General features: G+C 40.1%; 1 protein-coding gene across 1 annotated transcript in view; it reads right to left on the minus strand.

Moving 5' to 3' along the window:
- GNA14 (G protein subunit alpha 14) overlaps positions 1-26,776 on the minus strand; it is an 81,159-nt gene extending 54,383 nt beyond the window's left edge. Inside the window, exon 1 of the mRNA XM_075526488.1 lies at positions 26,656-26,776. Coding sequence (XP_075382603.1) covers positions 26,656-26,776 — 121 coding nt within the window. The remainder of the gene's footprint in view (positions 1-26,655) is intronic.
- Positions 26,777-27,071: the final 295 nt, after the last annotated feature.

A 27,071-nucleotide genomic window follows, 5' to 3' on the forward strand; every position in this document is an offset into this window, starting at 1 on the left:
TGTGCACTAGTAAGCAAATCTCCATGGTCTACAAGAGCTTCAGAGATAATCCAGGCTTCACATTCCATTACGCTAAACTGGGACTATGTATCTGACAGAACAAATGCATGTTTAAGGAAGAAGAACAAAAGGTACACTCTAATCTTTTCTTTGAACCAAATTTCCCTATTTCCCTGGATTTCTCAGTCCTCACAAAAGATAACAACCAGCTTTCAGCATGGAAATGCATTCTCTTCATTTAAACTTTACATATTCTTTTTTATTTATTTTAAAAGTCTCTTTTTGTACTAAATAAAAAGAAACAGTGAAACAGGTTCCTAATGGAAAATCTTTTGCTGTTGCAGGATGTCCTGGATGATGCTGGTAACAGTTTATATCCTTGGTGTTGCGTGTGTAATAGGAAGTACTGTAACAAGCAGGAACAAAAATTAAACACAAGAAAAAGCTTGTTTAAAACTGACAAAATCCATCAGACAACAACTCCAAATACATGTTCTTGTCTTGCTAGATTATAGTCTGTTAGTTGTTAGCAGAAGGACTGGGTCCAGTGCAAACGCAAGTGCCAAAACAAACTAGTGAAGTGCCTCATCTACTATAAACACGTTAATGCCAACAAGAGTCATCCTTTGAGTTTCATCTCTTCTACACTCTGTACAGACTTAGCTTTGATAACTGCTACGAAGACAACTATTTTGTATATTCAGTGGTAGGAAAAACTTTTTCTTCACAAATGTTCACCCCAAGACTTTGAAACTGATTGTAAATTAATCATAAAATCCCTATAATCCCGAATACACTCTCAATAACAGCAGAAAAAAACCCCTAACAACTCACACTGTCATTAATGTAGTTCCTGAAATCCACACCTGACTTCTAAAGGCAGAAGCCTCCAAAAACTGATACAACCGATGCATGGCTTTGCTTAGGGAAGCAGAATTCCTTCCCTCCATTGTCACAACACACGGGTCAAAACTGAGTGTTGGTGCTCCAGGAGTCACTGCCGTGACATGTGGAAAGGCGAGGGTGGAGGGGACAGCTCCAGTGATGATAATTCATATGCTTGTACTCGTTAAGGACAGTGAATGCATATGACTTTTTACATTAAAAACTTAGGCTGTCACAGCAGCTACTTAGCAACTTCAAAACATTTTTGAAGTATTTAGAACTAACAAGGCACACAAGTTATTAAAGCTGGCAAATGCAGGACAGCATTTCACACCGCCACTTTTCAATTTGCTTAGCACATGCAACGCCTCCCTCACTTTTTCCCCCCCCAAAAAAGCTGTAATCTCAACACTTCCTTTCCCCTTTCTACAAGTTCAGTGACAGCAACACCCACCTTCTGCATTGTATAGAAATAGGGCAAGTAAAGCTGATCAGCAAAACTTTGCCACTTGGGAAGGCAAGCCACCACTAGTGCATCTGTGAGAGCCAAGCAGAATATAAGGTCCGCTGTGTCTAGCATACCAGTGTGGCAGTAGCTCCCTGCTCCTAGGACATTTGGAAGCTACTACCACTAAAATGTTATGTGCATCTCCTTCCTTCCCCATCCACATCATACAGCAATTTTGAACATGTGCTCAGTCTTTCATCTCATTGTTTCTTGCTGCCCCATCTCTGCCAGACTATTTTAAAACTAAAGACAGAGAGAAAACCTAGAAGGAATCTAGTATTATCAGGAAACACAAACTTGCACTAAGAATTATGAGAACCATGATAATGTGCTCTCTTTAGCTACAAGGAAAAGAGTGCAAGAACGCATCAATAATTTTTTTAACATGGCAGAAGGAGAGAAAGTTGTTCTTTACAGCTCTACAGCTACAGATGCCGTTGGTATAGAAGCAAAATAGGAGTGGCATAATATGACAACCGTTTTTAATTTCAACTGCTGACAACAATTATGCTGTTGTAAAAAAGGTGCTTACAAATAAAAAGATTAAAACAAAAAACACCAGACCAGGAAGTCCACCTGGAATCTGAAAGAAACTTTATGTAGGCAGCAGCTAAACACTTTGGATCCATAAGTAGGGTTAGATTTGTGAAAAGAGCTCCTCTATGTCCTTCCAGCAATGCTGGCAGCAGATCTTTCCAAAACTAAGGTGAAACACAATCAAGACACTCACAATTCATGTTCACTGCTTGCAGTCTCTACATTAAGTAAATAGCTATGAAGACAGAAGAGAATTTGGAAACCAGATTTTAAATCAGAAGCCATAATGCACTTCTGCCTCACTACGTAAGGAAAGTAAAAACTTGACGCATAGCAGGCATCCTTATTCTCTTATAATAAAAGTCAGACCGGCCTCTGACTGTAAGAAGTATTTAATCAGGGGATCCCAGCTCTGGTACACACACAGCCAGTGAAATACAAACTACTTCAGTGACATGAGAATGGCGACCGCAGAGTTGAACATCAGCCTTTTGCATGCGTCTTTGGCACAAACCCAAGAGAAGGTGTGGGAGTATCTGGACAAGCTCTGTGATACACAGGACAAAACCAAAACCCCAAGTTACTCACGAGACAAAAAGCAGAAGTGGGAGATCAGCAGCACTCAGCATTCACACACTTTGAACTTTATCAGAAGATCAATTTGAGACCTAGTCTAAACACTAATCTATCAACACTTCCTCAGAACTACACAAAAGTTTTGCCACATCATCTTATAAACATATATAGCTTGATATAGTAAGCACTCGATTAAAACAGAAGAAGTCCCTAACAAAATTTAACAGTCTAGCTACCAGGATCACTTTCTTCTTTTCCCTAACTGGAAGCCTAGGAGCCTAATGGAGCCTAACTGCTTCTGAAGGATCTGAGCAATTTAGCACCCTAAGTTCTCCTGCTTGAGACTTAGACACTTGCCTGAAGTTACTTTCAAAAAAAAAAAAAAAATCTACCACAAATTACTCATGACTTATCTCTAAATCACAAGTAGCCTCCCACCCTGTATGATCCAATAATATATTGCTCAAATACATAAATAGAAAATATGTTAGAAAAACAATTTGCTAATATTATCTTTCATTAGTTGGACCTTATATTAGCACTTTGTGCCGCTGAACACAAGGAGGCTAATGTGCTGTTGCCATAGTGTCGTGGTTTAGCCCCAGCCAGCAACTGAGCCCCACGCAGCCACTCGCTCACTCCGCCCCGGTGGGATGGGGGAGAGAATCAGAAGAGTAAAAGTGAGAAAACTCGTGGGCTGAGATAAAGACAGTTTAATAGGTACAGCAAAAGCCGCTCTTTCTTATGCACCTGGCAGAGCATGGGAAGCTGAAAAGTCCTTGACCAGTGTAAGCACCGCTTAGCAACAGCCAAAACATCAGTGTGTTATCAATATTGTTCTCATACTAAAATCCAAAACACAGCACTATACCAGCTACTAGGAAGAAAATTAACTCCATCCCAGCCAAAACCAGCACACATAGTTATGTTTTCTTTTGCTTCCAAAAAGAGAGAACACCAATTCCAACTGCCATCACGGCCCCGTGCAGGGAACGCAGGACTCTTGTTACAGGCAGTTATATATAACTTTGAGAAAAGATACAAATTCCCATTTCAGGAGGAGGGTACTTAAGTACTTACAAAAGCCAGAGAACTTTATTAGATTGCTTATCAAATTGCTGATAAACAATGAATTTGCCATCTGAAATAAAATCTTCTTTAAGATAGAAACAAAATTGTTCTCAACACATTTCTTCTAACTTTGCCACCTTATATACGCAGCTATGAAGCAGACAAATACTATTGGCTGTGAAATAGCATTCTGAAAGGTCATTCCACAGTCATTTTAGAAATTTTTTGATCCCCTATAGCTTTGAATCATTACGTTATACCACAACTGAGCAAGGTTTACTGACATAGTCTTTGAATGACAAATGCAAACACCACCTGAATTTCAGTCTTTCAGTCTTAACTTCCAATTTTGTTATCTATGCACACCAAGGACAAATATCCCATTCCAGCCATCCTCTCCTCTTACTTCGCATCCTAGGGCCAAAATATCTCCGAATCCTTTAGGGTCTTTCTGCTGTTGAGGAAGTAGAAAGCATGCAGCAACTCCTTAAGTCTATAGTATCATCAAACACCTTGAACCAGGCATCTCCTGTGTGGTACTTAGCAATAGCATATGTTAAGAGTATATGCCTTACAAAAGTGTAAACTAACAAGAGTAGGAAATTCCTTACATTGCAAATTTGCCAAAGAACATGGGAAGTTTCATAGATGTTAACTATACTCAAGTATCATCTGCAGTAACTAGAGATGCTAAGTAAATTATTAATCATTTGTGATGGGGATTATCTACTAGGATTTTTAAAAAGCCTTTAGAGTTTTTAGTAGAATATTTTGTAAAATAAACTTTTCTAAAAAAAAAAAGAAAAAAAAAATCTGTTTTTGCCTAGGTTGTGCCAGAGTCCAACTAACTGAAACAGAATAAATTAAAGAAACCACAAAAAACCAAGTTTGATCTGCTGATGGACTGTGTCTAACATTTTGACAATTCAAACAAGAGTTGTCCTCCTGTCCTTGAATAGCATCATATTGTATTTTGAGCTAAGAAATCCATTTGGTGAGGGAGCTTCAATCTTGTGCTTTATAGCTTATATTTTAATTCTGTTTTTTCAAACTCTATGCTCTTCCAGTACCCAATATATCACAGTATCCCATAAGAAGAAACGCTGCGACTCCAGTTATATAATCAAAGTTTAAATACACCTGAACACCTTTCATGTTCCAGGACACAAGAACTATTTAAAGAACTACAGCAACATCTTATATTCAGGGGAGAAGTTTAATATGAAAAGGGAAGCTGTGACAGATTAAGATGTTTCCTGATCATACACAGTTTTGAACTTCAAAGCAGAATAGGAAAACAAATTAACAAAAAGTAGTCTAACTATAGAAAATTATGCTGAATATTATCCCAACTTTAAAACCAAGTGACAAAACAGTAACATTTTTGTTCTTTAAATGGAAAACATAAAAATATAGAGACTAGTGCGCTGCTTCTGAAGGTTCCTTATAGCAATGTTGTTGGAAATGATTTGCTGCATTTTGGACTAAAACCCTGCCAAACAATGGGGGGGGGGTTTGTTTGGTTTTTTTTGTTTTTACAACTCCCCATTGTAAGCCTGAATTTCACTGTTCATGGAAAATTTCCCAGTTGTCTAAGAAATTTTCAATACATTTCCTTTTTAAACATGAAGGGCATATATCCACAATGAAGGAACATCTCAACTCTAGGATTCCCTTGTGGTGACCTCTTGGAGGCTGGCTGGTATTTCTACGTGGTTGGCAGAAAGCAGCTTTAAGTGGCTTACTTTTCTCTGGTTCTTTCCCCTCCAGCTCAAGGAAGAAGAGCCAGTATTCAAAAAGCTACCACTCAGTGCTTGTGCCAACGTGACATGAACTTACACAAGCAGTCAGCTGATTTGATTTTTAAAAAAATTTTCAGTAGAGCTTGTATGTGTGTCTGTCTCTCTCCTTTGTCAGTTTTATGCTATAGTACAGTGAAGTTCCCTGGTATATGGCCCAAACTCTAGTCCAGGTAGTTCTCCTGAGAACACACAGTTTTCAAAGTGAGACTGAGGGTCTTACCTTCCTTATTATATAAAAAGCTTAAAATCACAGCTCATTGCATTTGGGTGGTAGTTGCTAATTCTGGATCAAGTGGGTATGACAACTGTGGATGTGTTTCTACAAGAGAAATAAAGTTTTCTAGAGAGGAGAAAATATGTTTGTATTTGTTTGATACACTTCTTAAGGCTCTTTATTTTAAAGCTGAAGAATTGGCAGTTTCCTTGCTACAGTTCATCTCCATGAAGGCATTTGTAACTTTTTAAGAACAGTACATCACCATGTATTCGTGATAAAGTCATCTACTAAGCATTACTAGGTTACTTTTCACAAATATGTTTGGCCCTGGTGACTGCAAGAAAGGGTAGAACTTCAAGAAGGGGGAAAAGTGTCTCTATATGTTCATCAGCATTGACTGGGATGGCACAGAACTCATGCCTGTTGAGGTTTACCTGAAATAAGCTCTGTCTGCTAAACGTGGCTAGCTTATATCTTTGAGAGATCTACAATTTGGAAAGCAGTCGAAAAAATGATGTGGTACATGGCTGTGCTGCCGTTCGGAGGGACCTCAACAGGCTGGACAATCAGGCCAACAGGAACCTCATGCAGTTCAACAAAGGGAAATGCAAAGTTCTGCACTTGGGAAGGAACAACCCCAGGCACCAGTACATGCTGGGGGCTGACAATCTGGAAAGTAGGGTGACAGAAAAGACCCTGGGGATCCTGGTGGACAATGAGTTAACAAGAGCCAACAGCCTCCTGAGCTGCATTAGGAGGAGTGCGGCCAGCTGGTTGAAGGAGGTGATTCTTCCACTCTTATCACCACTGGTGAGACACTCATGGAGTGCAGGTCTAGGTCTGGGCTCCCCTATATAACAGAGGTATGGACATACCAGAGTGAGTCCAGTGGAGAGTCCCTAAGATTAAGCATCTCCCATATGAAGAGAGACTGAGAGAGCTGGGACTGTTTCCCCTAGGGGAGAGTAGTCTCAGAAGGGCCCTTATCAGTGTGCATAAATATCTGATGGTGAGAGTAAAGAAGAATGAGCTAGACTCTTCTGACGGTACCCAGTGACAGGACAGGAGGCAATGGAGATAGATTGGAATATAAGAAATTCTTTTTAAACATAAGAAAAAACTTTTTTAATGTGAAGGTAACTGACCATGTAAACAGTCTGCCCACAGATGTTGTCTGTATCTTTGGAGGAGACTCAAAACCCAGCTGGACATTGTCCTGAGTAGCCTGCTCTAGGTGAACCTGCTTTGAGCAGGGGCATGAACGATACAATCTCCAGAGATCCCTTCCAACCTCGATCTCTCTGTGATTCTGTGACTGGGTGGATAAAAACACAGCCCAAGATAACATAGTAGTGTGGTAGGGAGAATCTGGAAGTTGACTGAAACACAGTCCCCAGAGGCAGGAGCACCTCATATAAAACTTCCATCAAGCCAAAATAATACTGAGCTTGAAAGGGCTATTTGGGTCACAAAGAGGCAAGAGAAGAACCTGAATGCCACCAGTCCTGCACAGCTCTGGAGATGGACAGAATAGGATCCCACCTAGAGAAGGAGTGGTGACTAAATGGAAACAGTCTCCCAAGAGGCTGAGTGGGATCAAAGCACAGCTGCTGCACATCCAGTTCTGCATACCACCCAAATTTAGTGTAGATTTTTGGACCACAGATTGCAGATCTTCTATTATTCTCCTACGGATTTTTTGATTAGCAGTATTATTTAGTTACTGCTAGTCAAAAAAGGCTAAAAGTACAGGCGTTATATCAGAAAAGATAGCAGGTAGGCATTTTGGAGTCTGCCAGTAAGATTATGGATTGCCAGAAACAAATTTTGTGGCTAGTCAAAAAATAAACAAAAAAAACCCCCGAGCCCCTACATACTAATCTTAACTGCCAATTATAAAGACTGTCCTCATCCTTCACTTTTTTTGTTCTCCCTGAATCAGCAGCTCCACAGCTTTCTTTTCTAAATACTGTTGGGAAAGAGGAACTGAATGGGGATAAATCCATACTCACACCACATTAATGTAGATATAAGCAAGCTCTGAGGGTTACGTAACATAGCTTCAAACTTTAACATCATCGGATGATAGCCATTATTTACAACTGCAAGCTTTGTACACCATGACAATCTTCCATTGCAAGAACAAGCTGATGAGCGTGGTCTTTGCATTGAGTTATAGAAAGCTTTAGAAACCAGCAAGAATAAACCCTAGCAAAAGCTGCTTTCAAAATGAGTATTTTTTCCCTGGTTTTTAACAAAGAGCGATAGAAGTTTCTAGTTTTTTATTTTCCCATCAGGAATTTTAAAACTTTGCTAGCTATTTCTTCACCCTATAAGGGTGAAGAAATATAGTGCAATTATTCCCAAGTTATTTTTAAATAGCCAAGAAAAGTAGATGATGCTATTCTTACTATTTCATCTGTAGCAGCCCCTTAATCTATCCATAGGTGCTTCAAAGAATCCCATTTCTTCAGATAGTAAGTTGTTACTGCTACAGGTAATTGAACCTGGTGAGAACATACCAAGATAGCAGAGGCTTCATCCAGCAAGCGCACACACTAAGTTTTGACTTAGTACTCTGTATTCAGAAGTAGCTGAGTCATTTTTGAATGCCACCATGCCTCAATAATAACCTGCCGTTCAGACACTACACAGGCATGTCTTCCAGAGCTGAGGCTGCTCCCACAAAAGAAACCTAGTAATCTCCTTACTGCAGTTCAAGCTTTGGCATCAGAACACACAAAAGCAGCCCATGCTTGTTTGTGGTTTCAGTGTTGCAACTTATTTGCTATACACAAGCAAGCTCTCCAACCACTTTTTGAAAGTGTAGGACATTATTCAAGTTAATCACTTCAGATCTAAATATACAGCTTTAAAGTTAGAAGCCCCCAGGACCAGCACCCGTTGTTTGAGGTGTGTGTGTATATGCGCATGCATGTACACAATACATACAATTGTACATATGCAAGTGCCTTTTTTGTCATGCCTTCATTTCTGTGAGGTTACCTAGGAAAAGTGTCTGAACCAGACCTGCACCTTACTAAAATTCTATAGCATAGCAAGGGAAAGAAAAGGTGAATTAAATTAGGCTGGTGAAAATCCTATCTTTCCTAGTTTTGCTGTTTTCAGTGAGCTGTTAAAAAAAAAAAAATTTGACTCTAAGGAACATGATTTTCCAGCCTCCTGTCTCTACCTCCAATATCTCTGATTTGAGACCAAAATATTTTCCCAGCCCCAGAGACCACATCACTCCACCTAATGAACCAAGTCCCAATACATTACAGCAGCAGATCAGATCCAGAATGCTATCACTTACTAGACACAATGAATTCCCAGCTAGTCTTCACTGAATAACGCCATGCAGTCCTTCAGTGAGACTCTGTGGGCACATGGGTATCAAAACCAGAGCTTTTGCAGTGGATCTGGCATTATCCACAGTCATTTGCTATTGCAGTTCCTTGACAATTACTCTGGTTTCTCTAAGGGGTCAGAACCACATGCTGGTGCATGCCTGTCCAACCATCGGCAACCACTTACGACCATAATATCCCTCATCATTTCATAGACCATTTGAGATTTACATTCCAACAGGTACTGCCACAATGGCAAGTTTGATCACTAAATTAAAGTGTCAAAGTATATAACACTTGTACACATTTAGTTAACACTTATCATCCTTCCTTCAGGCTTAAGTGTCCCTTATACTTACACCGTTCTCCGCAGCTGCTAACACCAAACACATAGTTATCCAATGTTTTAGGTTCAAACGTTTAAGTTCAGACTTAGGCTTTGAACCTACAACCACTGCCAAACCTCAAAGAAGCCAGGATCTTGTAGGGCATAACTAAGAAATAGAGTAAGAGTTTAATGCTAAGAACCTAAGCAGGAGCCAAAAACCAGCTACTGGTACTGAACCCTTCTTAAGCTTAATTTTAACAGCTGAAAGCCCTCATGGAACACTTGTATTTATTATGTGAATGCTAAGATTAATGCTGAGATAGAGGGTGTTGTGCAAACTTACACCTTAGCCAAGAACTACAGCTATATTATGAAAGGGAACTGTTTTTCAGGGGTAATCAGGAGGCTGAAGAACTTCTCAAAAGATTGTAAGTATAAGAAGAAACTATTAAAAATTTATTAAGGGACTTTAAAAGGTGACTGTATCCAGTAACATGCAAATACAATAATATAAATCCATTCGAAATACAATGATATGCATCCATGTAAACTGGCAAAAAACTTAACAGGAATTGGGGTCATGAGCTTAATCAAAACCACTGTAACCTGAAAACAAAACAGTTATTATTAACATTTGAACTCAAAGGGCAAAGCAATAGATGGACCCACTCCTCCCCAAAAAAGAGTGAAAGAACTAATAGTAAGAATTATCTTTTATACTCTGGCCCCCAGAGAATATAAACATATGTCAACCTGTTAATATTTGCTTTCCTGTGGCTGTTGTATTAAACTGAGCACAGCTCGATGGATCCTATCAAAGAGACAAAGAGGAGAATAAATCAGTGTTCCTGAAATGCATAGGTTTAATCCTCCTAAGGAAATTACTATAATGCAGATCTAGAGGTTATGGTTTGCAGCGTTACATATAACAAGTCTATAGCTAATCTTTTCAATATACATTATGCATAGCACTTAGAACTACAAAACCCTACTCCAGACCCAGAAGTAACAGATTGCAGATAACAGTAACAGATAAACAACATTTTAACAGACAAGATAAATTTGGTAAAGATTAATTCCGCAGTCATTTGCCAGGGATGTAGAAATGGTTTAATGGGTGGCCCATTGAAAAACAGCAGTCATAAAAGAACAGGCAGTTCAAAAAAGTAGTCAAGCAAAATTGTTCTGAGAAAAATCGTACTAATACTAAAGTCTAAGGCAGGCATTTTCTGTAGCTTCTAAGTAACCTGAGTTACAATTATTTCATCTAATCAAAGCAGCCTTCATAGGAGTTTCTGAGAATATTTCTACTGTTACCAAAGATCTTTTTGACACTTAAGATCAATTCTTGAGTTAAGTATTTGTAATACATGAGCATGAAAAAGTATCTCCACGCATCTCCCTGAACTGCACGTGAACACTGATAACCCTTAGATGAGTTTTACAAAGCAAAGAGTGATAAACTATGTACTTTATTCCAGCACATAGCCACACAATTACTCCTAGCAATGGTAAATTACTAGGAAAACAGATACTAGTTAGGGACTGCACTCTAAGTCCAAGCATACTCAGCTCAGTGGAAGCCATTCAACTGCTTTAACAGATGCTAGATATGAACTTACACAAATCACGCAGTTAGGATAAAATTTACTTATTGATCTCCCCGAGACTGGCCCTAAGGAAAACTGTCAAATGATCAAAACCACAGCCTGATTACAGCAAATGTTACTAGCAGAAAAGTGCTGAGCTCCAAAAAGCCCAATAGCTCTTCCAGAAAATAATGATTGAAAAATAGACTCACACAACAGTGTACGTGGTCATACATACGGTATTTTCCCCAGAAGATAATGAGATATAGTGTCCTAATCTGTTCCAAAGTAGCAAAATATTAGACCTCTGTGATTAGACTACTAACATGTTCTTTATGTTAGATGCTAATAGTATTAATATACAATCTCTCTGTCTCATCTGGTTTCATAGCTCATACTTAAAAAACATCTGAATTAAGGTTTGAAACATGCCAGTGAAATACTGTACCACCACTCCCTTGCCATTATCATCATACTTCTATCAATCCTCTATACACCAGAAATACTGTTTTGTATTTAATGTGTGTACCTCTATCTCAGATACAAGCCCAAAAGTGTGAAATACTTTACATACATGATTTGCAATATAAAGACTGCAAGTACTAAGCACGTTCCTCTGTTTAGTCTGCATTTCACAGAGCACCAGCTGTTTCTCCACATAGCCAAATAACAAACTCCAGTAACATGCAATCCTGTCCTGGTTTCAGCTGAGATAGAGTTAATTTTCTTTATAGTAGCTAGTATGGGGCTATGTTTTAGATTTGTGCTGAAAACAGTGTTGATAATACAGAGATGTTTTGGTTGTTGCTAAGCGGTGTTTACACTGGTCAAGGACTTTTCAGCTTCCCATGCTCTGCCAGGTGCAGAAGAAGCTGGGAGGAGGCACAGCTGGGACAGCTGACCCAAACTGCCCAAAGGGCTATTCCATACCATATGGCGTCATGCTCAGCATATAAAGCTGGGGAAGAAGAAGGAAGGGGGGGACATTAGGAGTGATGGCGTTTGTCTTCCCAAGTAACCATTAAGCATGATGGAGCCCTGCTTTCCTGGAGATGGCTGAACACCTGCCTGCCCATGGGAAGCAGTGAATGAATTCCTTGTTTTGCTTTGCTTGCGTGCATGGCTTTTGCTTTCCCTATTAAACTGTCTTTATCTCAACCCACGAGTTTTCTCACTTTTACCCTTCCAATTCTCTCCCCCATCCCACTGGGGGGGGGGGGGAGTGAGCGACTGTGTGGGGCTCAGTTGTTGGCTGGGGTTAAACCACGACAAATGCCCAAAAGATGCCTTGTTTATTATTCCCAGCACTTAAACTGGGATTTTCAAACATATAGGTATTAAAAACAACTAGCTGATAAGAACTGCAGGATTTAAAGTGTGAGGGATTAACAAATTAAACATTGTTGAAGACTGCATTGATAAAAAAATAGAATAAAAACCAAGGCACAATAGTGCAAAATAAAACTTCAAATTTAAAACTAAATTTTTCTATTTTTACAGAGATAAGTACATCTCACAGAAAGAAATTTCTGCTGCATTAAGTTTAAAAGTACTAAATAGCACACTTTGCACCGAGTACAATAACAGACTATTTTATGTTAAAATGAAAAACAACTTTGTAAGAAACTGCTGCCCTTCAAAAATATACCCATTTAATGATTCATTTTATTTTAAAAAATGCACCCTGAAGTAAAAAAAGCTCTCATGCCACCTGAATCATATCTAAATTCCTGTAAGTTTCACTGGGCCTACTGGCATTATATAGAAGACATATTCCTAAATCTGTTAGAACTGGCTTTAACTCACCTATCTGGAGTTTCAGCGTGTAAACAATTTCAAAACAAGAACAGGGGTTTGAAATCTCTGTCTCATGAGGTAACAGGATGGTCGGCAGCTCTACCCTAAATGAACTGCCATCCTGGGATTTTATAGGGCCTCAATTCTTTTGCATGGGCATTTATGACCGATTTAATCTCGGGGACAGACTGTCAGTGCTCAGGTCAGCTCATAATTCTAAGCAACATGTTCACTCTCTTTATTCTTTCTCTTAGTAATAAGAACTGGACTTCTCAGGTATCATTGTACAGCAACCTGCCGATACAGCTGTGCTGGGAGGTGACTGTACACGTGCAGATGGCAAGAACTCGCAGGTGAAGCACTGGGGAAGAATTTAAAAGGCTTGACACTGCAAAAGTTACCAAAGGAAAAAAAAAAAAAGTTAATAACCAGTGAAAACTTCCAGTGAAATAAACTTTGCTTTCATCTACACAGCTTTCACACTGCGCTGTGACTGGAGGGAGGCGGGGGAAGGAAAACCTACAGTACGCTAATACACATCAAGAGTAAAGGTCTGGCAACTCTGCACTACGGGATTGGCAGGAACTCATCCCAAACATAGGTTTGCAAAATCCTTGTCTTGTCATCTATTATGTTAGCATTTAAGAATTTCAGCTGGAAATTAGGACCCCTATGTGTCTGACAAGTAAGAGATACCAGCTCCTGCTCAGAGGTCACAGAAGGTGCTACCTCAGAAAAAACACAAGCTTTTCAATTGTGAAGTAACAATAAAACAAAGTTAAGCATAAAAGCTTCCTGCTTGGGTAATGAATGCCAAGTTTTTATACAAAACACATTTTGATTTCAAACACAAAGCTAGGAATTGTGAAATGGATATGTCCTAAGGGCTAAAATGAATTGCTTGGCCTTTCCTACCAGAGAAAATATATCAGGTTGGGAACTTACTTGCTTTTTAAAATGTATATTATGATTATGGATAAGCGCTTGGCACAATTACCTTGGAAATATTTAGGCCCAAAAAGTATTTGCTTGTAAGTTAAAAAAAAAGGCTTATTTTGTGACACATATTTTTATTTACTTAAAGTGTTTTGCGTTTCAGTTTGTGTTCCATGCAATTCCCAGCCAGTGGCTAACTACAGAGATTTTCAAGATGCTCTGCATAAAGTTCTAATGCTTTTTCAGCAAAAGATGGGCACAAGTACAAGCCCTAGGAAAAGTAATCACATTTTTAAAAAATTAACTACAGGAGACCTGGGACTAGCAGTATAACCACAAAATATTACAAGTATGTAATACATCTAGAAAACCATTCTTCCGTTTTATTTAAACATTATTTTACAAGAATTTTTCTTCCATGGAATACCCTCAGTTTGAAGATAGCAAATGAAGGTATCTCCAATAAGCCATTTCAGCTCTAGCTCAGCCTCAAGAGAGGAAAAGGTGTCATCATTAAACTAATACTTTCAAAGCAGAGATGGTTATTTCCGTACTGAGGAGCATTATTACTGAGAAACCCAACAGAACTTCAATGATTAAATATCTCAATGTATTCCTGAACTTTAATGAAGTTTTATTAACTCGTATTTAGTATTCATCACGAGCACACTCAATTTTCTCATAGAAAGTTGGAATACTGTTTCAAAAAATAATTCTGTAAGCTAAATCCAACTTCCTAACATAATCACATTGAAATTCCAGAATCGTAGAATCATGGAATGATTTGGGTTGGAAGGGACCTTCAAAGATCACCTAGTTCCAACCCCCCTGCCATGAGCAGGGACACCCTCCACTAGACCAGGTTGCTCAAAGCCCCATCCAACCTGGCCTTCGACACTTCCAGGGATGGGGCATCCACAGCTTCTCTGGGCAACCTGTTCCAGTGCCTCACCACCATCATAGTGAAGAATGTCTTCCTTATATCTAACCTAAATCTACCCTCTTTCAGTTTAAAACTGTAACCCCTTGTCCTATCACTACATGCCCTTGTAAAAAGTCCCTCTCCAGCTTTCTTGTAGGCCCCCTTCAGGTACTGCAAGGCTGCTATAAGGTCTCCCTGGACCTTCTCTTCTCCAGGCTGAATAACGCCAACTTTCTCAGCTTGTCCTCATAGGAGAGGTGCTCAAGCCTCCTGATCATCTTTGTGGCCCTCCTCTGGACTTGCTCCAACAGGTCGATGTCCTTCTTGTGTTGGGGGCCCCAGAGCTGGATGCAGTACTCCAGGTGGGGTCTCACCAGAGCAGAGTAGAGGGGCAGAATCACCTCCCTCAACCTGCTGGCCACGCTTCTTTTGATGCAGCCCAGGATACGGTTGGCTTTCTGGGCTGCAAGTGCACATTGCCAGGCCATGTTGAGCTTCTCATCAACCAACATCCACAAGTCCTTGTCCTCAGGGCTGCTCTCAATCCATTCTCCACCCAGCGTGTACTTGTGCTTGGGATTGCCCCGACCCATGTGCAGGACCTTGCACTTGCCCTTGTTGAACTTTGCACGGGCCCACCTCTCAAGCCTGTCAAGGTTCCTCTGGATGGCATCCCTTCCCTCCAGCGTGTCTACCGCACCACACAGCTTGGTGTCATCGGCAAAATTCCTGAGCATGCACTCAATCCCACTGTCCATGTCGCCAACAAAGATGTTAAACAGCACCAGTCCCAATACCGCTCCCTGAGGAACACCACTTGTCACTGGTCTCCACTCGGACATTGAGCCGTTGACCACAACACTTTGAGTGCGACCAACCAGCCAAATTCCTTATCCACCGAGTGGTCCATCTGCCAAATCCATGTCTCTCCAATTTAGAGACAAGGATGTTGTGCAGGACAGTGTCAAATGCTTTGCACAAGTCCAGGTAGATGGCATCAGTTGCTCTTCCCTTATCCACCTTATCATAGAAGGCCAATTTGTCAGGCATGATTTGCCCTTAGTGAAGCAATGTTGGCTGTCATCAATCACCTCCTTATTTTCTATGTGCCTTATCATAGTTTCCAGGAGGACCTGCTCCGTGATCTTGCTGGGCACAGGGGCAAGACTGACTGGCCTGTAGTTCCCTGGGTCTTCCTTTTTTCCCTTTTTAAAAATGGGGGTTATGTTTCCCCTTTTCCAGTCAGTGGGAACTTCACTGGACTGTCACAACTTCTCAAATATGATGGAGAGTCGCTTAGCAACTTCATCCGCCAGTTCCCTTAGGACCCGCGGATGCATCTCATCAGGTTCCATGGACTTGTGTACCTTCAGGTTCCTTAGAGGGTCTCAAACCATAAGATGACCAAGATAATCATAAAGAACAGCAGTGTCACTGTGCACAAAGGTTTTTGCAAAGATTTGCTTCCCTGTGCTACTGTTGTAGAAAACATCCTATAACTAATCATACGAAAAAGATAGTTTTCAAGAGAGAATCCTGCATTACCTGCCAAGAGCTCTGCCTGCAGAAAGAGCATCAGTGCTTGAAAGCCTGAAAGTAAGTAAATATGCAATATGATAAACAGCATCATCTCCCACATTGTCGTTCACACAATTTTTGCCTCTAATGAAATGAAAAACAGAAAGTGTTTTCACACAGAAGGAACTGATTCTTACCAAAGCTGCAGAACTTCATTCCTATTTCAATTTTTTTTCATAACTACAGGCTTGGGCCAATAAAATTGCAGGTTAAATAGAACTAGTGTAAATATATTTTAAAGAAATGAATTTGAGATTAATTTAAAACACATATGCAGTCACCACTACTACCAGCAAAAGAAACCATGTTCAGCCAGCAAAGCTCCCCAGCCACCAAGAAAAAAAAGGTAGCAATTCATTTTCAGGCACAGGTTATTTTCCTATTTACAGTTCAGAACGCTATCTAGATAAAGTTAATCATCCCTGTGTTATTTCATATGATGAGTCTATTAGAAGAGTATGAATATTAGAAGAATATTATGTACAAAATAGTGACTATTCAATTCAAAAGGACACCTTTTTAAAAGGACATTTGAGAAAAGCAAAATCACAGCTAATCACAGCTGGCCTTTATGTTTTGATTTTTGTTTAAGAGCATGTATACTTAATTTGTACTACTTGAGTTACAGAGGCCTCAAATTTAATTTTCCTAAAACAAAACTTAAAAGAAACAAGATACTAAACACATTATCAAATCTTGTTCCTTTTTCCTTTTTTTTTCAGACAAAACCCCATAAATTAAACATATCTGAAACGTGAACATTGCTGCGCTAAGCACAGACTGAAAAATACTACATAATTATCTTTTTACTGTTTAACATTTTTTCACACTGCTGTTGATAATACTTGCTTTAAGTGTATATGTTTAAGTGGAAAGTGCTCCCTCTCTGTGCTCTGTTTTCAACCCATATATCAGTGAAAATTTGCAAATAGAAGTGATGGAAAAATAATTTCAAAGTTTCCTATGCTGCAATTATTACTCTGGGTTATCTACACAACAGTGGAAACTGGAACATCTAAGAAATTGTAATATCAGTCTATGATTCTGATGCAAATAAACTCATATTTTACAGCTTTTTCATAACAGGCTGCTGAAAAATGAATATGTTGGCACATTCATTTTCCAACTGTTATCTTACAGTACTTTTAGCACTGGCATTGCAAACTGCTTTCCATAGGAACTGATGGAAGACTACATAAGACACAATATTTCAGATAAATAAAAGCAGATTACTGTCCCTATTTAAGAAAGAAACAAAGAGATCCAGTCAACAGTCAAACATCAAGCAATATATCTGGGAAGTGGAAAAGGGCAAGGGTAGGAAACCACACTCTGCTAGGCATACTGAAAAGTTATCTTAGTCTTTCAAGAAATACTGCAAATAAAGTTATATGTACAAAATCTTCACCTAAATTTACACAGTATTTTATACATGCAACAGATGTGAGGCAAAGCATATTAACTACAGAAAAGCATGAAGACACAAGACAGCTCAAAGGCCACTTAACACAAAGTTTCAAGTATAAAACCAAAAAAAGTTTGTGAGCTACTGCTAAGTTTCAGCAATTAAATATGACAGAGAATGGAAATTTCAGTGATAAAAGTTATCAATATAACCTAATTGTTCACTTTTTTTCCTTTTTTGGTCATCTCCTAAGCAAAGAAATCAAAATCTTTCTTCAGAGCCCTCTAAATCACAGGCTAGATCAATTTACTGACTGAAATTAGGAAAGTACTTGGGTAAAATGGATTAGTAGCTACCTGTTATTTACCAGTAATTTATTTCCTCAGAGTTCCTATGCATTTTATTGTAATCAGATTTTAATTTTAGAATGAGATTTTGTTTTTACTTGAATCAAATTTTAACTTTGTTTTTAGCATATTGAAAGTGGCAACCTGCACAACATTACCTACTGTCAGCTATGAGCGAACACTGCTGAGCAGAAACCCAAAAGCATGTTTCGAGTAAGCTTTCTCAGTGTTCAAGTTTGTAAACAACAGGGCTAAAAGTCTTTAGGACACATCAGCAAGTTGATCCCTCCCTCCAAAACAAACCTCAAAGTAACTCTTAATACCTCTGATGTGGAAAATATTCATATACATTTGTAAAGTACTGTACTTAGAAATATTTGGCGCCTGACCCAAAACAGTTTAAAAAATTTTTCCAGAATGTTCTCCTTCAATAATATTGACCCAAAAACTGACTTTGCAAAGGCAGCTACATGCAACAGTTTTTCAATGAAGTTCAAAGGAGTTAAATTATTAAAAAAGAAAAAAGGAAAGAAAAAAAAAGAGCAATATCTAAATACATTAAAACAAACTGAAGCCAGAGAAAAGTAACATAGTCAAGGTAAACTTCCAACATGCTGGATAATACAACATGCCTTCTGCACGCAGAGAAAGCTGTATCTACATCTTTCGGAAAACAAATTCCAAATGTGTTCTGATCCCTTTTTGATGTTTGCAAATGAAGCTGGATGCTTAGATGACTATCCAAATTAAAGAGACTAAATTAAACACAGCACATTTACAATGTTATGAAGTGGCAAAATCAATCTCAAGGGCTTTGAAGGTACATTTTAAACAAACTTCTTGAGGCAACAATTTGTATACTACTACTCATAAAAAATTATCTAACTTGCTTTCCTCAGTGGAGGAAATCATTAGACCTGGAACTGATATAGAGAAAGTAAAAAGTATAAAGGAAAACATAATAACTAAAGCTTGTATTTAACATTTCACTGCATAACCTAGAGCTAAACTACTTCCCAGGACAATAGTTTAGTTTTTATGTTTTATTCTTTCCAACAGGAGCGCTCTTGCAGAAGCATCTGTTTGTTCAAATTGACCATCTGCTCTTACAAATCAAAAAGGAACAAAATTAATAGTGGCTTTATATGATTCTCACACTCAAGTGGAAGCCAAGCACTAATCTGTCATGGATCAGCGCTTGCTAGACATAAAATCAACATCTATTACTTGGAGAGGTTTTCTGTTTATGTAGTGGGTAAAAAAAAGTGGCTTGGAGACACACAACAGACTTTGCTAAATATTTTTTTGACAAAAAAAGTGTGTTTAATAGTAGTTATGAATCAATAAAGATGTGGTACAGCCACCCTTAAACCATGAAAAGAAGGTAAAGGAGTAGCACACAGCAGTCCTTGGCTTCTTTGGGTGCTTTCTTTCATACCAAGTTATTCTGGAGGTAAAAGGAAAGCTAGCCAGCTAGATATATTTATGAATATTACACAGGTCATTAAAAAACAGTAGATCATCATTTTATCAGTTCTGGTTAAACTATACGAGCAAAACGTGACTGTGATATTACAGGGCAATTTATTAATATATTTGAACAGTCAAACAGGACATTCATGTGGAAAGGGTTAGTATTGAAGCCATAGCACAGACTGTATGAATCACAGCAAATTAGATAAAATGAATGTTTGCCCTACTGGGTTTGCTTTGTGCAAACAAAATAATTTATTGCGTAGTTCACCCAGCCACTGCTGCTCAGAGAAATTTGAACCAAGATTCAGTCTTTAATTCAGTCTAGTAATTGCTATCTCTTTGAACATTAAAAAAAAATTTCTTTGATGTTTTGATAATTATGGCATCAACCAGAAACACAACAGTTACCTTCTCCCAAAATGAAGCACAGAGCACACTAGAGCTGGAAAATAACTGGCATTTTCAACTAATACCCAGTGAAGACAAAAAAAATGGTTTTGGCACAAAGCACTGGCATTTAATGATCGTTTTGCTAAACTTCCAAACAAAGGAATGCTATCTTAATACAATCCTTAAAACATTTAAAATTGCATAATGATAATGTCAGGAGAAACTGTTCTATTCAAACAGCAGAAAGGCTGTTTTAATTAAAAGGTACATGGGGAGAATTAATGAATTATCATTTGATAGCTTCAACATATCTTTCTCAGAAATAAAATCCAGTTCAACTAAAATTACTGTCTTGACACACATACTGATGGGTAAAAATCCGAGCAAAGGTTTGAGTTAGTTGCTGTAAATTATGATTGGTTTTGCCACCCAGCATGTTCATCCAGGGACCAGTCTACCTTCAGCCCTGCAAAATCAGGTTCTCAATATTAAAGCACATTGAGTTTTTCTAATTTAAAAAAGGATGCTACCTTGATCCAACTATCTGTAATGTGATTCAGAAATAATTAAGAATGAAGATGTATTTGTACACGAATAGAGCTGTTCTTACATATGCTTACATTATCTCTGGACTTCATGATGCCAGTCAGCCATGCACAATCCAAACAGTCTATAAATATTCTACACTGCCCATCATGATGAAGCTTGTGGCTACTGAAATTGATTGGTATCAAGTATTTGCTCAGATTAGCTTCTAAAGAAATGGATTCTCTCATTTACTCTGAGAAACCATAGTACACAGTCAGAATCTCAAGGCATAACCAGCACTTGTTCATTGCATCAGTTTTCTCTTGGGTCAATTTTGGGAATCCTGTGTTAGCAAACTGCTAAAACAAAATGAACAAGAATTAACCACATTCATGTCAAAATATTATTCTTCAAACTGAGACAGCCTCCTCTCTTTGCATCTATTCAAGTTAGGTTGGTTTTACACTATTTCTTCTTGGTATTCATTTTCAAACAGATAGGAAAAAAACCCAACAAATTTACCAGGTAGATAAGCAGAGGGATTCTTAATTTTTTTATAAAATCTGTTCACAGAAGCCAACACAGATACAGTAAATATGTCTGACAAAGGCAGGCAGGCAGCTTGGAGGAGGAAGGCTGCAGAGAAGCAAGCAATCAGTATCAGATACGCCCTCATGACTTAGGATATAAGCACTCCTCTAGCACACATAACCCAGGAAGATAAACCAAGAGCCATTATTGCCAGTTAACAGTGAGGAGCTGAGGCACAGCAGCAGTTTATCTCATGTCTGTATTTACAACGAATTATGGAGTTGCACAGGCTAAGATGCCTTGACTGTGCCCTCCAACATGCATATGGGTTCAGGTACAGTCATGCTCACTGATTAACTCGGCTCTGTCTCAGCCCTTAAGGTTTTCACCAGCCTTTCATTCACCACAGATAAATCTGGTTACCGACACTAATAAAAATGATGCATAAAATCCACATTCAAAAAAGGATGAGTAAAAAGTTTCTGGTAATTGCAACCCAGTGAGAGCTACAGCAGAAAACTGACAAACCAACATGCAAAGCCATTAGTGGGCTGAGAAAAAAATCCTAATCACTCTAGATGCTCAGTCTTGCTTCTTTGAGCTTGTATTAAATCCAAAGATGTTTATTTTGGATTAATTTATACAGTCTGCTGGTTTAGATTAACATGGACAGATCTACTAAGGGCTTTGGTAAGATGGACTCTACCATCACTAGACTGATATGGATATATTTCCTTTCTCCATATCTTTCTGACTTGTGCAAATTCAAATTGGTTTCATCATAGACAGGTTTCTTATTCCTATGCCACTACTCAAAACCAGTAAGTTGTATTTTACCACATCCATCAATATCAGCCTGCCCAGTGCCATCAAAAAAAAATAACTGTGCTGACACATCTAGAACTTTCTTATGCTCAGAGAGATTAATTTGTGCTTCCTGTAGAAATGTAATTACTTCTTTTAAGGAAACAAAAGGTCCAAAGAGATGTCTTGCTACTGCAATGCATGCCACAAAGTGCTTCATCTACCTGTATGGAAGTTCCTGTTTCAATACAGTGCTTCTGTCCACACACCTGACTGTAAGTGAAAATGTAAAACTGGACTGTTTCATACTAGATTGTAGCTGAGTTTGTTTAGAAACTCATTCTTCTTTGGCATAACTGCGAAGACAGATCCCACAGGACTCTATCACATATTTCAGACCATTGTCCAATCCTCAGAATCAGATGAGCCTCCACAAGACTTCCTGCTGTAGTTAGAAGCCAGTCAAAATCTACACACCCGTGCTCACTCTCTCTAAATATAGGACACTTCTCTGAGAAATGCAAACAGCAGTGCTGGTCAATTCCTTTACTGTCTTAGAAACTCTGAAGCGAATGATGGTGTCACATGATTCAGTCTTACAGCTTCATGATTCCTTCTTTAAACTTATGTTTTAAATGGGAAAATTGTTAAGTGACTACAGTGTCCCATGCATGACAGCAAAGCTTTCAGTAAAGCCTGATTTTATTTTCTGCTCTTTCTCCTTGTCAAAGTATGGCCTAAAATTAGAGAGAAAGGAAAAAAAAAAAAAAGTGGTTCATAGACAAACCACATGTGATATGATCAATGTAAACTTTTCCAGGTGCTTAAAAGAAAATTAAGGCCTACAACGGCACGTCTATGAAAAGTGCAATCTTATTCCACTGAAATCTGCCGTAGTCTTGTCTGGTTGGAAATCTTCCTGCTTCCAATCAGGAGTCAATGTACTGCCAGCCTACCATCTTTATATCATTTCTTAAAACTGTTGCAGATTACCTCCCCAAATCCATCTCTCTCCATTATACAAGCCCTAGCAAGAGCAGCTGGTCTGTCTGAACGTGGCTTGTCACTGAGAACTGATTCTGCCTGTCAGACGTGACCCTCTCCACACCAGCCATTGTAATGATGCAGGCTGGAAAAAAATCCACTTGAGATGGCCTCACTGGGCCTTCAGCAGGAGCACCTGAGCTTACCCCCGCAGTTCACAGTCTGATGCTTATGTGTGTTCATAAGTAGCATTATCTTCCCCATGCTTAGAGGTTTTACACTGAAGTTTTATTCACAATCATAATTTAAGTATTTATTTATAAATTATTATGTCCTCTAATAAGCTACCAGGAAAAAAATACAGCATATGTCTTAGCCATTAAATTTATTTTGTTTTATTTTTTAAAAATGCCCACTTCTCCCACCAACAAATCCCTTTTAATGAGGAGTTTTTAATGGGGTCTTTATTTAGGAACCTATAATGCCTGCAATGGGGTCCATTCTGCAAAAGGTCTCAGTACTATGGAACAATCTGGGCTCTATCCAAAGACTGCAACCACTGTCAAGAGGGAAACCCCAATGCATTTGACTGGGGGCAGGGGAGAAGACAAGCAGAAGAAAGACAGACAAGAGGAAGAAAGACAGACAAGTATGGAACAGATATTCAAGGGTAACAATGAAAATCAATGTTTTAAAAAAATAATAAAAACAGCCATTTCCCAGTATATTTCTGAAGAAGAATAAACATTTCAAAATATATTATACCTCCCCTTCATAAGCACACCACTGCCATGCATGTGCAGGGGCACAGTGAAGAAAAAAATCACTTACTTGCTTCAACTTGGGAAACAGATGGCTGAAGAGGGATATAACAGGTCTGTAAAACCAGTAGAGGCATGAGGGTGAGTGAATAGGCACTGACAGTCTGCTGTCTCTTTCAAAACAAATATTAAGAGGTTTTAATAGGCCAATATTAACTATATTAGAGGAATAGGCCAATCGAAAACAAAAGGACGTGGGTTTTGACAGAACACAGGTAAGCTGACCATCTCCTGCCACAAAATGCTGTGGATGGCAGAAGGACGCTAGAGAAACGCATGGGAGAGGAATCCACTGAGAGTTGCTGAAAACTCAGAAGCCCCATATGGCTCAAGAAGCTCCTGAGACAGGAGCAGCTGGAAGCTGAGAGTACAGGCTAGGGAAAAGAGGGAAGTCATGTTTTATGCCACTCTTGCATCATTCCTTGAAGATCTGTTTTTTGACAACAAAACATTGCTGGATGGATAGTAATCCAGAATAACCACCTTTTTTCCTATTGTGTAAAAGACTAAAGGAACTGCTAAATTTGCCAGACAAGAAGATGCATTTTTACTTTTCATTGAACAGAACTACATGCTTCAAGTTAATCTTTCTACAGTGTATTTACAATATCATATTTACAATATCTGGACGTACATGGTTACATCCATATTCAAGAAAATATTTTAATTACTACCATAAATTAGTTACTCTTCTTTTGGTATTACACATACTGGTAATGTCCCACCTAGGTCCGAACAAAGTTTTAGTTTGTTTATTGCAACAGCTAGTTTCAAAAAAGGCTTGGTATTCCCCCAAGACCCATGAGGACTGCCACAGATGAAAGGCCTCTTCTTTGAAAGCGTACTGCTTCTTCGACAGGTTTGCAGTCTTTTTGTATGAGTGATTAATATTATTGCTCCACCTGAGGTTTTCCGTGATGGATTTGCACTACAACAAGCAAATAAAGTACTTTTTAAAGAAGGGGAAGCTGACTATGGTGCAACAAGAACCAGCAGATGAACACAGACAGTAGTCAAATGTACTTTTGCCCTTTAAAGTTATAACATTACAGTTGCTTACAACTTTAAACTTGGACTCAAATATTGAAATGGACAGGCTTGCCCTCAAAACAAACCAATAGCCTCATTTGACTTTATGGCTAACAGGGACATGGGATTTCACTAACTTCTCCATCAAACCTAAGTCTTAAGCTAGCCAAAAGCTTTCCTTTGAGATAGCTATGAAAAATGTTTTCATCTAAATAACTCATGGGTTGGAGAAATCCAGACTCCAGAACCAAGCCTCTCAGGGCTGGTCATCCATGGGCTCTCCCCACCATGACTCGACAATGTCGACCAAGCTGTCCACAGGAATGCAGCCAGGAGTTACCTAAGGACACCACCCTCAGTTAAAAATTTCCTCTCATCTCTGATATGAAGGTATACAAACTCCATTTCTAGATGCAGCAGCTCCTTACGAATTGCCTACTAGGTTCTATCTTTCCATTTACTTTCCTGTATCCTTTACTAAAATCCCACTAAGAATCTGCTATTTCTTGTTCAAAAGCCTATAAAATTATGCTTGATCCCAAACCATAAGTATTATTTGTATATTCTGCTTTATGTTCAAACAGCCAACCTGTGCAACAATTCTTTCAACTGTTGTGCACAACATACAATAATCATAGCTGTACACTGCTGCATATAGCTGGAGGAGGTGTGTTTTACAATTATTTCAATAAGAAGAAATACAAACAGAGTGATAATATTAGGGGGTTTTTTTTGTGGGAGTTTTTTTGTTAGTCCTATGTTTTTCAAAACAAACTGAACTGTTCTCATGCTCACCTGTTTTCCTGGTAAAAACAGTAAAAGAATATAGAAAAACACACAGTGTTTTCAGTTAAAGCAAAGAAACATTGCACAGTATGTGATAGCTCAAAAGCAAACAGAGGAGAAAGTGTGAAAACAGTAAACGTTATAACATTTAAATTGCGTAAAGTAAAGTAATTAGAAGAAAGGAAGAAGAAGAAGAAGCAAGGAAGGAAGAAAAGTAAATTAGAACAAAAGTTCCTTTCCAATCTTTCAAGACATCAGCAGCACAGATAAAACGTTGCACTAGAGGAGTTTTTAACAGACAATTGTTATTTCTTATAAATATTCACTGCAAAATCCAAAATCCAACAGACATCAGCGTAGAGTATTGCATCAGTCAACCAGAGATTTCTACACAGGTAACAGGCAAAGGCAATAGCAAACCAGACATATGGCACTGAGGGTGAGTCAGTATTCTGGGTTTTAATTTTTTTTAAATCCGTTTCACATGAAAATCATTTTGTAATTCAACATTGAAAGCAGCCTGTTCAAACCTAGTTTCTGGTCTACACAGATTTCTCCTCTGGTTATAGCAAGAGAAGCTGTTCCCACACCGGGAGCTCGGATGCCGGAGAGCTTCTGCATCGAGCTGTTTGGGCACAAAGAGCTGTCACAGAAAAATAAATCTTTCCTAGACTGAGGCTGCTTCACCTTTGTTTAAGACGTTGTAGCAGATGTTTTCGATTTTCTTGTTTTCTTTCAGTCACTGCTGTGGGCTTAGTTTCCCTCTCCAGACGGTATCAGAGCAGCAGCAGCTCTGTCGTAGGTGTGCTTGGTGCCGGCGTGGAGCAGCAACAGCTAGAAAGGCTTAAAGCTGTCAACCTCATCCGCACCAGAGCTCTCACCGACACCTCCGCCAAGCGGAATTAGCACCAGCGAAACAGCACTCATCGAAAAGTCACGGCGTTGGTGTAGGAGACGGTGCCCCCGGAGCGACGCTCCGCAGAGAGGCAGGCGGGCAGGGCCCGGCAGGCTGGTGCTGCCTCTCCCCGCTCCTCACCCGCTGCCTCCCGCACGGCGCTGGGGACACCGGCGCCCAGAACCGGCGCGCTCTCCCGGCCGCGCCTCAGGGTAAGGCGTGTAAATACCGCTTCCTCAGCTCGCGGGTGTCTTTCGCTCACCGCGCCGTACCACGGCATCCACCGGACTTAACACCGTGGCCTCCCCGCAGTGCTGGGCACGTTTGGGTTTGGTTCGGCTCCTCTCGAAAGACCTCCCTCCCACCCCCCCAGGCAGCAACCCTGCGCGCACAGGGCTATGAAAATCTGCCGCTCCTCCCCAGCCTGGCCGCCCGCAGGCAGCGCCGGCTGAGACTTTAAAGGAGCTGCTGCCTGCACCGGCAGGACACCTCCAAACCAGCAGACCCCCGCCGGGAGGAGGTGTCTCCGCGCCGCGGGCGGGTCGGCGGCGGCCCGCACTCACCCAGCAGCAGCAGCTTCAGCTCCCGGCGGGCGTCCCGCTTGTCCCGGCGCAGCTGCCGCTCGATCTCCGCGCTGATGCGCTGCGACTCCTTCTCCTCGGCCGAGAGGCAGCAGCCGGCCATGGCCACCGGCGCCCCCGGCTCCCGCCGCCGGAGGGGAGCGGAGGGGAGCGGAGGAAAGCCGTCCCGCAGCCGTGCCCCGCAGCCGTGCCCCGCAGCCGTGCCCCGCCGCGGCAGGGGGCTGCCGCCTCCCCTCCCGCCGCCGGAGCGGCCGCGGGGCCGGGGCAGGCAGGTGCCGCCTCCTCCCGCCGGTGAATGACTGCAGGCGCGGGGGTGCCGCTGCTCCGGCGGGGCGGGAGCGATCCTCCTCCCGCGGCGCTGGCAGCCGGGGGGCGGAGAGGGGCCGTGCGGGCTGCGG

This window comes from Mycteria americana, chromosome Z (assembly GCF_035582795.1).
Source record: "Mycteria americana isolate JAX WOST 10 ecotype Jacksonville Zoo and Gardens chromosome Z, USCA_MyAme_1.0, whole genome shotgun sequence".
NCBI lineage: Eukaryota > Metazoa > Chordata > Aves > Ciconiiformes > Ciconiidae > Mycteria > Mycteria americana.